We start from the raw sequence: 14,518 nt of genomic DNA on the forward strand, positions 1-14,518 counted from the left end.
CAAGGCTGGAAACCACAGTTAAATGGTTAAATGTGTGTGGCCTTCAAGCCCTCAGATGGCACTGCAGGAAAAACATCATGCTACTGTGGTAAATATACCCACATGGGATTAAAAAGCACTTTGGAAAACTGAATCTTATCACAGGACGCCATTGCATCAAGAAAATTAATGAGAAAATAAGCCATCCATCATCACATGAGGAGAAGAATCAGACAGTTGCCAGGGTTGTTGTGGGTCCTGCTCTACTTGTAAACATTGGTTGCAGGATGTAAATGCTCCTTAAATAGGGCGCCAATCCATTGTAAAGCATATTCACACATTTTTTACACATTTAAGGCCAATCCACCTTCTACATATTTTAGGAGGTGGGAGAAGGAACAGACTGTTTTGTTTGTCAAGAGTCTCTCTGGGGTCATTGTAGATTTTTGTAGAAGTTTTTTGTATCATTCTACCCCTAAAAACAAATAGAATGTGGACAGGCTATTCTAAATGGACGTTTGGTGTAAATACATAGGTAGACAAATATTAAACAGTTGCAAAAATACAATTTTTTTAAAATTTGGCCCATCCAGTCTTAAACCTGTGGCTTTGTACTGACTCCCCCTGTTGGAACATATTAGCAATTGCATAACTTTATCACCACATATTGAGTAGTCATTCTTCCACACTTGGACTTTGACAGGATTGACTTTGACCATAAGCCATATATATTACTCTCCACCACAGGCTGTAGAAATCATTGTGTTGGCAGAGGAACACGGAGTTCTACCTCATAATTATTTACTCATGACCTAGTCTAACCCTGCCTTAATTTCAGTAGTTTTAATTTTCTTTTGGAAAAATAATGGGTTTTTCACAGGGACTGTGTGTTCTGAGTTTATCTCTTACAGCACCGATACTGCTTTACACTGCAAACAACAGCTTTACTCTGCAAAAGTAAGTTCATCTTTCTTATATACTCATTGTGTCATACATGTATGCACATATTTTAGGGATATGCTTTAGTGCTCTGTGTAACAACAATAACAATTATGATTATTGTGTAATTTTTGAACAATTCTAAGGTTTAATGGTTGTCTTGTTTAAGCTGTTAAATTCATTTTGCTTATTTTCCAAATTCTCTATTCTGATAGTGACTGTAAACTCAAATTAATAAAAACAATACATTAACGATTATAAATATGTAATTTTCTGGCTTTATTAATAGTGAATTATAAAGCCCACAACAGAAATGTTATAGCCATGGAGAAATATGATACTTATGGTAAATATGCTTTCCAAAACAATCAGCTGTATATGACAATGGTTTTCAGATGTACAAACCATGACATGGCTTTTTTTGTTAATAACTTAGTGACAGTGGAGATTAACATCAGCTTCTATCAACTTTTCTTTTTTGCATCACAGTTAGTTAACTATAGTTTAGTTATGGTGTAACAAGTTTATTAAAATTTTTAGTCAAACTGTGCAATTTAAAAATTTAGACGAGTACATGAATTTGGTAGGTGTAAATATATATATTTATTAAAGTTGTATTTTATTGTAATTTTATTTCTTGTATATTTAACTAGATTCTGCACACTTAATAATCAGTTTTCTAGGTCAATGGTTGTCAGGTCTGGGGACCCCCAGTATTTTATAGCTAAGGAGTTCATGATTTTGTTATTACACTATTATAATAAAACACCTCATTATAAAATATTACTATCCACTGCCGTCAACTAGTTTTATAATTGTTACAATATAATATTTATTTTATTGGTTAGAATAGTATAAAAGTTAGTTGGTTCTAAGCAGAGATTGCAATTTGATTAGAAATATTAGTGCATTGAAAGTCTAGCCCAAACTAATTTATGGAAAAAGATTAATTCGTATTAATCCATTATTTATTTTTCCATTTAATGTCCATATATATTTAATATTTTATTTTGGCTACAAAAGTTGTCTTTATTACATCTATTAAAAGGCACCCTCCAATATTTGGATGATTAAAAGTTGTGAACTATGCTAAAATAATAAGGCAGTTGTGAAAAAAAGAGTCTGCAGTCTCACTACAACCTTTTAAAATCATGTTAAATGTCTGTGGCAATGTTACCATTTGTGGTCATTCAAACTGGAATTTCTGGCGTCGTCTGGTGGTTGAGCACATAATTGCATATTTTTCTGTATTATTTTAAATCAGTTTTGACTATTTTATGATAAATGCTTAAATCTGTCATACCCTAGGAATGGAATTGGAAAGTGCTCTGTGTTCTTCTGGTATTCTTCTATGATCTTCTGGTCCATGCCTTGTATTTAATCACACCTCCCTGTCTGTCTCTTTTTAGTCCATTAACTATATTGGGAATAGAAGGAGCTATTCTTGCTGCAGTTTTCATCATGACTTATTTGTCAGTTCGAAATAAGAAGTCTGTGGACCCCTTGTTTTATGGTAAGACTGGACTGAGTGGATCATTTTGATTAAACAGTGTTTATAATAATTATTAGAAATAGTGCTGGAGATGTGCTACCCTGGATTAGGGCCAAAGTAAAAGAAACTAGAAGACAATGCATGTCAGCCACTTTTTATATTCCAGCTTTTAGTCCTGTGTGTGTAAGTGTGCAGAAGGGCTATTCTGTTAATACACAAGTAAGAACCTGAAGCTCATCTTTAATCCCTGACTAAGCTTTAGTGAAGTAAACACACATCTAGGTGGATCAGCTGAAACAACAGCAATCAATCAGCGGCTGGACCGCACAGCTCCCTCCTAAGTCTATTTGCCTTTATGTCAGTTTTACTTTTTGCCCCTATGCCTCCAATCTTGCCCATCTGTAAGGTCAGTCTTAGCTATTCTTAAACATGCCCTTTTCAGCACTGTGGTAAGGCATGGAGGAAAGGCAATCTTGCTTGTCATTGTGAAGAGATCTAGCCTTACTTACCTAGCCATAGGTCATCATAAACTCACAGTCAGGGAAAAATCAATAGCAGGAATAGGAATAAAGTGAAAAAGTGAGAGAGAATGAAATTTGGGCTGATAGAGATGGAGTAAATGAAAGAAAGAGCTGCAGGCTAATTGTGATTTTCTTTTGTACCATGTGTTTGTATTCTTTCAGTATTTGCAGTATTTTCTTTCACCTCTGTAACTGACCTGACATGTGCTCTTGAGCTGGATGGCCATATCAAAGGCTTCATAGATTTTTACCTCAATAAGGTAAATATATTAAAACTCACACCCAGAATCAAACCCATTGCCTTAAATATCCACACACAGACACGTACATTAATACATAAATGTCTCCATTTTATAATCAAAGATTAAATTGAGTATATGACAGAAATCAATAAGTCATTTGCTCTCTGCTTTTTGGTACAGGGGGAGCCGTACCTGAACACGGCACATTGCATTATGAAAAACTACTGGAACGGAGTGATGCACTTTCTTTTACTCCTTACAATAATTTATTGCATGTGGAACGGGTGAGTAATGCATACTCAGTTACCTCATGAGAAGTATCAATACCGTCATACACAGATAAGCCAAAGCCTTAAGACCAGCCCCTAACAATGTATGCGGTGATACCTATTGCGTAACAATAATGTATGTGATGGTCAGGGACATATTAAATGTTGTGCTGTAGGTAGGTACTCAATGCAGCAGGCACAAGCAGGCTTAAAGACATGATTGACCTTGATAAGGACCACATTGTTATGGGCAAGGTGACTGGGTGGAAGTCTTTGAAACAGCAAGAGGTGTTCACAGCGACAAACTGGCAAGACTAATTGATGCCAGAGGGCATGAAGGCTGTGGCATCTGGTTTGGGCTTCTGTGGCTCAAATTGCAAATAATTTAATACTAGTAATGAGATACATACATCAGCAATGTATCAAACCCCCAGTGTATGTGGAGGCATAGTGTCCATAATAAATCCTGTCTACCATTACCAGCACCTACAATGAGATTGTAAGCATTGGAACTACACATCAAATCTAATGCAATTGAAGAAGATCCTGTTTTCTCCAAGATCATATGGACGGTCAGGCTGCACTTTATGATGATCCACTTTGTGGATGTGCAGAACTTGAAGAACCTGCTGGTAATGTCCTGGCACCAGATACCACAGGATTTTTTCTGATGTCTTGTAGAGTCCATGTCAGAGCTGTGTTAACAGCATATTAGTTCCAAATGATTTGGATATAATCGAAAGTGGCTGTTTAATTGTGAACATCTCTGAATAATGTTTGTACATATTTCTTTATTTCTATATTACTTGTTCTCCGTCTGTAGGAAGCCATTTCGGAGTTTGGCGCTTCTTTGGGCTGGCTCCATGGTAGCAACTTACATTGTCCTCATCCCAAGCATCGTCATAGGTAAACGAAATAAGCTCTTAATATTCAAGTAAATTCACTGCTTCTCACCCACACTATATTGTAAAACGTATGTGAACACCTGATTGTTATCTTGTTGGACTTTCAATTTCAAAACCATGAACATTTTTGGAGAGGAACAATATAGATTATATAATTGATAATGTACCTGTTATCAATCATTGTGGCTGTAAAACCTAAAATGAATTGTTACTTGGGTTGCTCACATACTTTTTTTACCATAAAGTGTATCAGATTGATTCAAGTTTTAGTACAAGGACTTATATTTATAGCTGGTACAACTACGCTCTGCAGGTAAACATGCGAAGAACATCTATCCAGCATTTTGGCTCAACATCGTTTTCTTAATTTTGGCTGTCTGGGCAGCTGTGACAATTTTCAGAAGGCCAAGACAGCCGTCAATCATTCCAGCAGACAAGGTGAGGTAGCAATTCATATTATTTCTTTGTATGTTTTATGAAAATGAGAATATACCTTTCAGAATGTACTGTATATGGTACCAGTAAGTTGTGTTTATGTCTCTGTAGGTTGCAGCAGAGCAGAAGAAAGGCTTACTATCACGTCCTATAGATCTTCTCCTTACACTTCTTGTCCTCGGGGCCATGGCCTTCACCATCTTCAGAGGCTTTGTAAACCTTATTTAATTATTTAGCTTTTTTCTTAATCTAATCCAGTGATTAGCATTTCTGAATCTGTGCATAAAATCCACATCTTAAGGCTTGACTAATGTTGTTGAGGTCATGGACAAGCAAAAAGCCTCCTGGAAGATCGTTTTGTGGTCAGGTGAACATTTTTTGGGCAACAGTGGCCTAAAGTATATTTGGAGGAGAAAAGATGAGGCATTCAAACCCAAAAACACTGCACCTATTGTCTAGCATGTTGGAGGGAGTTTAAATTTGATTGGTTGCTGTACTACTCGTGGACCTAATAAACTGCAGAAGGTGGACAGAATAATTAAGATTATTATTAATGTTAAGTTATTACTAGGTCAATTAATAGTTTAAATTGCAAGCCGCAAAAACATTAAAAATTTTAAATAAAATTGTAATTTGTGATTGTGTGTGTGTAAGTATGTATTTGGTGTTGGTGTGAATGATGTTTTTAGTATTAAATATTACTTTATTTGCAATTCTGTTTAAAGTAAGGACACAAATTAAATAGAAATATTGTTTGGGAAATCTGTTGCAGGTTGTTCTTGAATGCACGCTGGATATATGTTTTAACTACATTTACCAGTATGAGCCCTACATGAAGGACAGTGTGGCCTTTCCTAAAGTCATGGTCTGTAGTGATTATACACTAGCTCAGTATCTGTATAAGAACAACAACCTAAAATCATACAGCAATGTAGGCTAATCTTGCATGTTTTTGTAGATGCTGGTGTTCCTGTTCTATGCTCTGCCTTTTCTGACTGTGTTTGCTTATGGGCTGACTATGCCAGGATGCACTTGGATGCTGGACTGGACTTTATTTCTTGCTGGAGCCATTGCTGAGGTAAATATGCAGCATGTATTTTCATGAGGCAGGATTCTAGACGTGCTAAATCATCGTGTGCTATAGGCAGCAAAACTGTGACATGCTGGCCTGCTAAAATGCAATTTTTGTGGTGATAAAATGCAACGCACCGAGCTGATGGAACCTGTTGTGAATAGGTTATATTGGAAAAGCTATTAAAAGGTTTGTAAAACTGGCTATTATTATAAAAGATGTATGGTAAAGTACCTGAAGTATATATTGCAGGCCGTTTTTTTTAGTTTTGGTGCTATTAAGGAAAAAGCACTCCAAACTCCTCTATTATTTTTAGGGATTAACATTAGGTCAAGTTTTAGCCGGTGAAACAATAACTGATTAAATAACTGATTGCCTTTTGTCCCTGCAGATCCAGTGGACATACATTGGCGCATCAGTGCACCCAAGAACTCCCTTCACCTACCGCATACCTAAAGAGGAATGGAACCTGGTTATGACCCTCAACCTCTTATACATAGCTGTTCCTCTGCTGCTGGCTTTGAGATGCTACAAAAACCCAACCTTCTTTATGAAGACTGTACCTCCAGGACAAGCCGACAATGAGAAAAAACAGCAGTAGACCCACAAAACTAATTGTCTAGGCATCATCTTATGAACCAAGAGTAGCTGGACAATAGCAGGAAGAATATTTCTGAAGGAACATTTGTACAGGATCTAAGACTATTGATTTGTCAGAGATCTGGACTGGCAAAAATGCCTCCAGATTCTCTGTTCTTATAAGATGCATCTAAATTGCATTCGTGAGTATTTTCCTGGCACCCCACGGTGGTGGACCTCGTCCGTTTTCCTGAGTAACCCTTGTGACTGTTCGCCTGAGCTGATTGGATTAAGATCGGTCTGAACTGTTCTGAAGTGCAGTTTATCTCTGCGTGAAGAATGACTCATTTGTTGCAATCTGGGCTTAATAAAGAAACCCTGGACTCTGACACACAAATTTCTGCCAACACAACTGTCAACTGTAGAATTACTTCATACCGCCTCTGAAGCCAGATTACGAACACAGATGAGCAGCATTTATCTGCACAGATCTGACTGATACATGCTCTGTTCCTAACGGCCACTGTGATAAACAGGAAATGATATCGCTTAACAAAGCAGTGCTTTGTTTTCTATAGACAGTTTTAATGAGCTTTGTTCGGATGTTATCATTGTTGCTTGTTTTCGCTTTTTGTGATTTATATTATGATGTGACATGAAGATGAAGATGAATCGTAAATATTGGTGATTTAAAGCTTTAAAACAAAACAATAAAAAAGCCACTTTAAGTGCAAAAGCAGCCAGTCCGAGTTACAATCATTATAATGTTTCTGCAGACAGGAATTAAGGTTTGTCAGATTGTATAGGCTCTGTATTTACTCTTCTTTTCTGTTTTCTCAAGTTTTCACCAATAGAAATAACAAAATATAAATCTTCACTTGCATTTACAATAATTCCTGATTTTGTTAAATTTTTCCAACCAATTATATCTTTAATAATGAAACTAGGCAATTTAAACTTCAAAAATCTACTTTTTTCACTTGAAACCAAGTTATATAAAAACTTAACTAAATTATTTATATTAAAGACCTATGAGTAATAGGCATGGCTAAAAGACCTGCACTCAGTAATGAATAAAGGAGTCCACATTTGGGTGTTCATTTCCGTTTTTATAGCATTAATGGTCAAGGAAGCCCCTAATCTAGCCATTAAGGTTTGTCAAAGTGTATAGGCTCTGTATTTTACATTTGACTACATTTGGACCACCACATACTAAACCAATATTTACAATTATTAATACTTGTGTGAAATCATCCCAACCAATTATGTCTTTTAGAATGAAACTAAGCAATTTGAACAACTTTAATAATAATAATAACAATAAAGTTTCATTAGTATTTTTTACCTTAAGCAGAAAAATCAAGAATTTTTCATTTATTATAATGTAACCCAGTTACAGTATATAGAAACTTCTAAATAATTTTTATTATACACCTATGAGTAATAGGTGTGGCTGAAAGACCTGAACTCAATAATTAATAAAGAAGTTCACATTCATGTGTCCATTCTTATAGCAATTTTTTACATAGTTCTTTTTTTAAGGTTTTGTAATGGACAGATACAAAAGTTAAAGTGTTATTAAACTAAAATACTTCATTCTAAAGACCCAGTCCTGTCTACAATTTTACAAAAACACGGACATGAGCGGATAATCAGAACTGACTTAATCCTGTAGTGTGAACATAACCTGATTTATGGATCTGCCCGACTGTTTCCTGATATGAACCCTATCTCTAGTCTTGTGCAATGTCCTGTTTCTTATGCTCGTTTGCCCAGAAAGGGAGGCACAGGTTTCAAAAGACAGTGTAATGACTATATGAGGATTCACAGATTATATTCCCTTTAGATAGGATTAGAAATGATTACTTAAGAATATAGGAAGCTCGTGACCCATTTCATGACCACTTCTGCTCGCTTTCACTTCTGGCTCTGTGCTTTACCAGTGACATCATTTCAGAGTTTCAATAAACCTGACCTAGTGAACTCTGACCTCGCAGAATAATTAGCAAATGACTGCGGTGTTTTGCAACTGGGCTGTTAATCAGAAACTGTTCCTGTTTCTAGCCTGACCTTTGGCACACCTACAGAGTAACGACAAAAGCTTTGTCTGAATCATCACACATTACAATTCAACAGTTTTACTTACTTCAACGATCATGTAACTTATAATTGTCAATAAATGTGTGACAAATCCTGATAAAGCACATTTGTTTATATTTTATTAGCTGATAATACATTTAGATTTAGATTTTTATACAGAAGACTGGGTTACTGAGGACATTCAGTCATTCCTAAACAAGCTGTCTTTCACATAGCTTCATTAGAATATGAAAAGCGGCGCTGCATCACCAGCACATTTGATGAATTACAGAAAAACTTACTGGCACTCTTTGGTGCGGAAGGTTACTCTGGCAACTTAATGGGTGAGAGAAGTTGGATTAACGAGTGCATGCTAATTAGCAGAAAGATCTTGACAGATTGTATTTAACTTGTTTTTTTCTTCCTAGTCTTGATGATGACTAAATTTTCAGTCATCAGTCATAGCCAATTCTCAGCCTCCTGCTCTATCTTCTCTATTACATAAGACAACATCTTTTATTTATTTGTTTATATCTTTTAATATATATGTATATACGAAGGATCTTTAAAAAGTTTCTGCACTTTTATATTTTGGTTGGAAGAGGTGAGGGTAGAGGAGCAGTAATCGGTCGTGTCTGAGAGACTGAGAGACGCTTATGGTCTAGATTTAGCTCAATCTGATTTCTACCTTTTTGGACGCTCAAAGAAGCTGATGATGTGAAAGCAGCGGTGCATCAGTGGCTACGCACTTAACCAAAAACATTTTTTGCTGTTGGCATTAAAAAGTTGGTACAACGCTGGAAAAATGCTTTGGAAGGTGACTGTGTAGAAAATGACTGTGTCATTTTCTTAAAATTCGTAATAATTAGAGTTTAAAAAAGTGTGGAAACTTATATTTATATATACTGTATATATATACCGATTAGGCATAACATTATGACCACCTTCCTAATATTGTGTTGGTCCCCCTTTTGCTGCCAAAACTGCCCTGCAACTGTGATGCTCTGTGTATTCTGACACCTTTCTATCAGAACCAGCATTAACTTCTTCAGCTCGTCTGTTGGATCGGACCACACGGCCCAGCCTTCGCTCCCCACGTGCATCAGTGAGCCTTGGCCGCCCATGACCCTGTCGCCGGTTTTGTTTAGCCATCACAATTTGGGCCTTTTTAAAAAACATTTATTTTACATTGTACAAATGACAAACTTGAAACTTGAGAAACTTGTTTTCTATTTTTGCATTGTTCAACTTCCTTTGTCACTGCAGAACCTCATAATTTAGGCTATAGAGTTTGCTTTTATCCTGTGACAGAAATTATTAATTGTATTTTTGCTTGTGTGTCCCAAGTTGATGGGAGTTGAAGTTGAAATGAATTTAGCTGGACGTGAGAGTGCTGTGGCCTTGACTGAAACAGCCGGAGCGGTGAATGTGAAAATTGCCTTTTCAGGCGTCTGATGGGGAGAAATGGAGCGCTCCTCTAAGAGGCGGATCAAATAAAAGCAACAATGAGGTCTGTGACTAGAGTAAATTCAACACCATTAATTCACAAAGACTTTCAATTTAACTTCATTTCTCTGTGCCTGGTGGGTGTCGAGATGAAGGGGTCTCTTTAAACCAAGGGCGAAGGATGTAGAAATTGGAGTGTGATACAGCACGAGCGCTGCAGGACGGAAGGCCATGACACCCTCGCTGCGGTGAAGGAGATTAAGGTTGATTGAGGTCTGTTCTTTTTTGTGCTGCTGAGTGATTTCTTTTCGCTTTGGGGTCAGCAGTAAATGATCTTATCTAGGGAAAGTCTTTACCTGCAGGGTTTGGTTCGAGTCTAATCTAACACACTCCACATGGCTGAAAAGTTTAAACACCTGAATAGAAGAGCGTGGTGTGTAAGAGTTGGGAATGAAGGCAGTGTGAGGGGGGGTCACCAGCTTTGTCATGTCTGACGGTATCTGTTTCTGAGTTGACATTGGGAAACTTTCAATTAAATCCAGTGAACCATCAGGTGGCTTTCAAATGATAAGCGTTATGTGCTTCATTCACCGTGAGGCCACTTACTGCAGCGTTTAAACCTTTTATATGATACAGCATACAGTGGTCCTGCTGGCAGAAATTCAGACCTGGTCCCACATTTAACCCCTGGTCAGTGTTTACTTCAGCTAGAATACTTGCTCCGTGTTGACAGGACACTTTAATTATGTTCAAAATGTAAACATTCTCCTTTAAAAGTGGTTTAGTATATTTATTAGATTTACTAAGCTTCTTTCCTTCTTCCCTTTTTGGTTTCCCTTTATGTAGTTATTTATTATTAGGATTTTAATGTCATGTCATGGTTACATTCAGGACAGGACAGGAAATTACTGGATACACAAGATTCATCAGTTCAAGTGTAATGTCAAACACAGTCATGGACAATTTGGTATCTCCAATCCACCTCACTTGCATGTCTTTGGACTGTGGGAGGAAACCGGAGCTCCTGGAGGAAACCCACGCAGACACATGGAGAACATGCAAACTCCACACAGAAAGGACCCGAACTGCTCCACCTTGGAATCAAACCCAGAACTTTCTTGTTGTGAGGCGACAGTGCTACCCACAGAGCCACTGTGTAGTATGAGGTTAAAAAAAATAAAAACCTAGATTTATATAACAGATTTAAAATGGCTGCTTACCTTAAAAATCTTGTCTTCTTTTGTAGCCAGCGCTGACTGCTTTTCCTCGTTTCTGGTTTCCATGTTTTAATATTATGATTTAATATTTTTCACGCTGTAACATGGTGTAAAATTCTGGTAGTTTAAAATGTGACATTTCTTTGTAAATGCAAATACTTGGAGATACTGTATAAGGTTATTTAAATAGTAGCTAGACAAGCGGGTGTTGATCCAGGGGCTGAAGCGTAATAATCACCATGCAGACAAACTACAGGACAGAATATACAACAATGCAGGAGCGATCTGAAACATTAAGAGAACAAGCAACAAGTTTCATTACATATAGAATTTAGCAAGAATTTACAATCATCAAAGACCTCAGAAGCTAAATAGGCTGGAACCTCATGACCTCCAGGTGTGTGTGATTTGCTGAGCAGTACGTAGGTGATAGAGACATCTGGTGGACAGGTGAGGAATTACCACGAGTTGCTATTGAATTAACAGTAGTGCATGCTAAGTTGATTTTGCCTCATTATCAACTTGCTTTAACTAATATAGTAGTATGTTACATGACCACATCAATAATCAGTTATTAAACATGCAGCCTTGAAGGGCTGAAGTCCTAGTTCTCCTTCTTTTACATGTTTACTTGATAATTAGTAACTTGATAATACTTGATAATATTTTTATTTGAGGTCTGCACACTTTGTCTGATGCTGTACTGTTTATGCTTTCATATTGTTTATTCTATGTTTATATTTAGTGTTCCTTTATCTACTATGTAATTAGATGTATGTATGTTGACACCTGCACCAAGAGAAATTTCTAGTACATCTGGTACTTGGTGAATAATAAAAATTAAAATTTTTAAAAATTTGATTTTTAAAGCTGCAATACATAACTGCGATAATTGTAGGATTCTGAAGATCTCTCTGGGAGAAACATACTATGGCACATAATCCAACAGCTAGGAAAAAACAATCAAACATAGTGTTGCTTATAACATTGTAAAAGTCATTGCACATATTGGATTAGATTCAATGTGACTGAAACATAATATTTAAGAGGGGTGTCCACATACATCTGGCCATTTACTTTACACTGTATGTATGTTCTCTGCTGTGCATAAACAACCTTTGTAAAAAAGAAATGAGCAGCTGCGTCTTATTGGCCTGGAAGCTGCAGACCCACAGGAGAACAGCTTGGCTTTGCGAGAGGTGACTCAGGCGTTTTCTGGCCCATTTGCCAATGAGTGCAGACTTGGCTTAAACTGAGAGAAAATCTGCTCTCAGTAAACACTGATCTAGTCAGTTAAACTTGGTCGATGCCAGGCCTTAACGGTTAGGTGGTTCTGTAAATGAAGTGCCGGTCAGTAGAGATGTGCTAACAGCTGGTATTCATGGTGCTGAGTATCAGTGCAGAAATCAGTCATCTTTAGTACATGCTTTACCTTAGTCAGTGCTGTAGGTGTACCTCCTATACCGTAGTCTGCACACAACATAGAAATTTACACTGGACAGGGTAACAATCTGCACTTGTGTAATGCCTTGTAGTGTTTCTGGGGGTGTCAGTCAATAGCTAGTTGGCTAAGTGTCTGAATATGTTAACATGAAGGAAATATCACATCATAACTCTAAAACATGTAAGTCAGTAATAAACTAAACACATCTAACCTTTTAGTAAACTGGAAGAATTAAACACAGGAGAAGTCAGAAGTCTTACCTTGGCTTGCCATCAGTGTGAAACATATAATAGTATAAAACACATCCAGCCTATCACTCCCAGAGTCACCTTACACCACCACACACTCCTCACTGAATCAATACAACATCTTTTCACCCAGCTATAATACCTAACAATGAGAACTAAACTAAGCTAAATACCTTTGGGGGTAACTTCCTCATAGAAGCCAATGCGGACTTCTGTTGTCTGAAAGTACGATTTATTCTTTAGTGACCTTGAAATTTAGTAGTCAGACAGCAGGGGTGTGTGAGGAGGACAAATCCAGGTATCACGGCTAATGCATAACAAACCCAAGGAGGTGTCCTTCCAAAGAGACGCGGCTTAATGGACAGGTAACGAACAGAACATCACTACATCAGCTCTGTGACGAGGAGGACGTCCTAATGCATCCCTCATTTATCTAACTGCTCGTTTATTCACGGTCAATAAACCGGCCGATAAGCCCCATCTTTCACGCCTGCTACAAAACACCACGCTCTTTGTTCAAAGTCATCCAGCATCTCGATGATATCGATCCTTTATACAACAGAGTCCAAAACAGATCAGTAAACTGCTTGTTACTGTGATTGATATTCAGCATACTGAACCGAATGTTAGATTTTAGTCCATGTGGACTAGAGCACTGCAGAATGGACAACCTGACACACAACATACGAAGAGAGAGAAAACCAAATCTCTGAGGAGAGGAACGTTTCTTTGTCGTAATTTATCACTGGAAATGTGTTAAAACACAAAGCAGCAGGGTCCAGAAATATTTAGTTCTAATTACATTGATGTGTAAGACATACCATGGCAAAACATTCTACAATGATTGGAAGATACTTCCAATAAACCTCAATCTGACATTTTAAAATATCTTTTTTTGTTGGTGTTCTGAAAATATGACAGCATTTAATTGTATCGAAATTGTATATACAGCTTATGATTATAAAGATTATGAATCTGGTGGTTGAAAAAGATTTTTCATGATTACAGCTAGTGAGTCAATAAAAATAAGACGAGATTGACTGGATGGTGGCTCGGTAGCACTGTTGCCTCACAGCAAGAAGGCCCTGGGTTCGATCCCCTTTCTGTGTGGAGTTTGCATGTTCTCCCTGTGCCTGTGTGGGTTTCCTCCGGGAGCTCCGGTTTCCTCCCACAGTCCAAAAACATGCAGTCAGGTTAATTGGAGGCTATAGGTGAATGGGTGTGTGTATGTGTGTCTGCCCTGCGATTTACTGGCACCCCGTCCAGGGTGTTACTGTGTGCCTTGCGCCCATTGTAAAGCTGGGATAGGCTCCAGCACCCCCCCCCGCGACCCTAATTGGATAAGTGGTTAAGAAAGTGAGTGACTGGATGGTTACACATAATTCAAAAATCACCAAAAAAAACAGACCTGCTAAGCTGCTGGATCATGGGTAACACTGTCCACACTCAAGCAGGCTTTACACTGCCATGGGCTTAGAGGTTTGTGCCAAGAACGCTAGGACGTACAGGTTCGACTTCATCTGTGCAAACTACAAACTCAAATGTGACAAAAATAATAAACATCATGTATCAAAGAAATGTAACACACTTTTTTAAACCAACAATGTTTTAATTAACACTGGTATATAAATACAGAGTGTTAAATACTGTA

At 37.4% G+C, this 14,518-nt stretch overlaps 1 protein-coding gene across 1 annotated transcript; it reads left to right on the plus strand.

Moving 5' to 3' along the window:
- The first annotated feature begins 755 nt into the window (after window positions 1-755).
- Window positions 756-7,230, plus strand: tm6sf2a (transmembrane 6 superfamily member 2a). Its single transcript, XM_062988059.1, has 10 exons — window positions 756-936; window positions 2,328-2,431; window positions 3,094-3,191; window positions 3,354-3,457; window positions 4,266-4,348; window positions 4,661-4,785; window positions 4,894-4,995; window positions 5,555-5,647; window positions 5,741-5,860; window positions 6,246-7,230. The coding sequence occupies exons 1-10, from the start codon at window positions 845-847 to the stop codon at window positions 6,453-6,455; spliced, it is 1,131 nt and encodes a 376-aa protein (XP_062844129.1). The 5' UTR covers window positions 756-844; the 3' UTR covers window positions 6,456-7,230.
- Window positions 7,231-14,518: the final 7,288 nt, after the last annotated feature.

This window comes from Trichomycterus rosablanca, chromosome 25 (genome assembly GCF_030014385.1).
Source record: "Trichomycterus rosablanca isolate fTriRos1 chromosome 25, fTriRos1.hap1, whole genome shotgun sequence".
NCBI classification, from domain to species: Eukaryota; Metazoa; Chordata; class Actinopteri; order Siluriformes; family Trichomycteridae; genus Trichomycterus; species Trichomycterus rosablanca.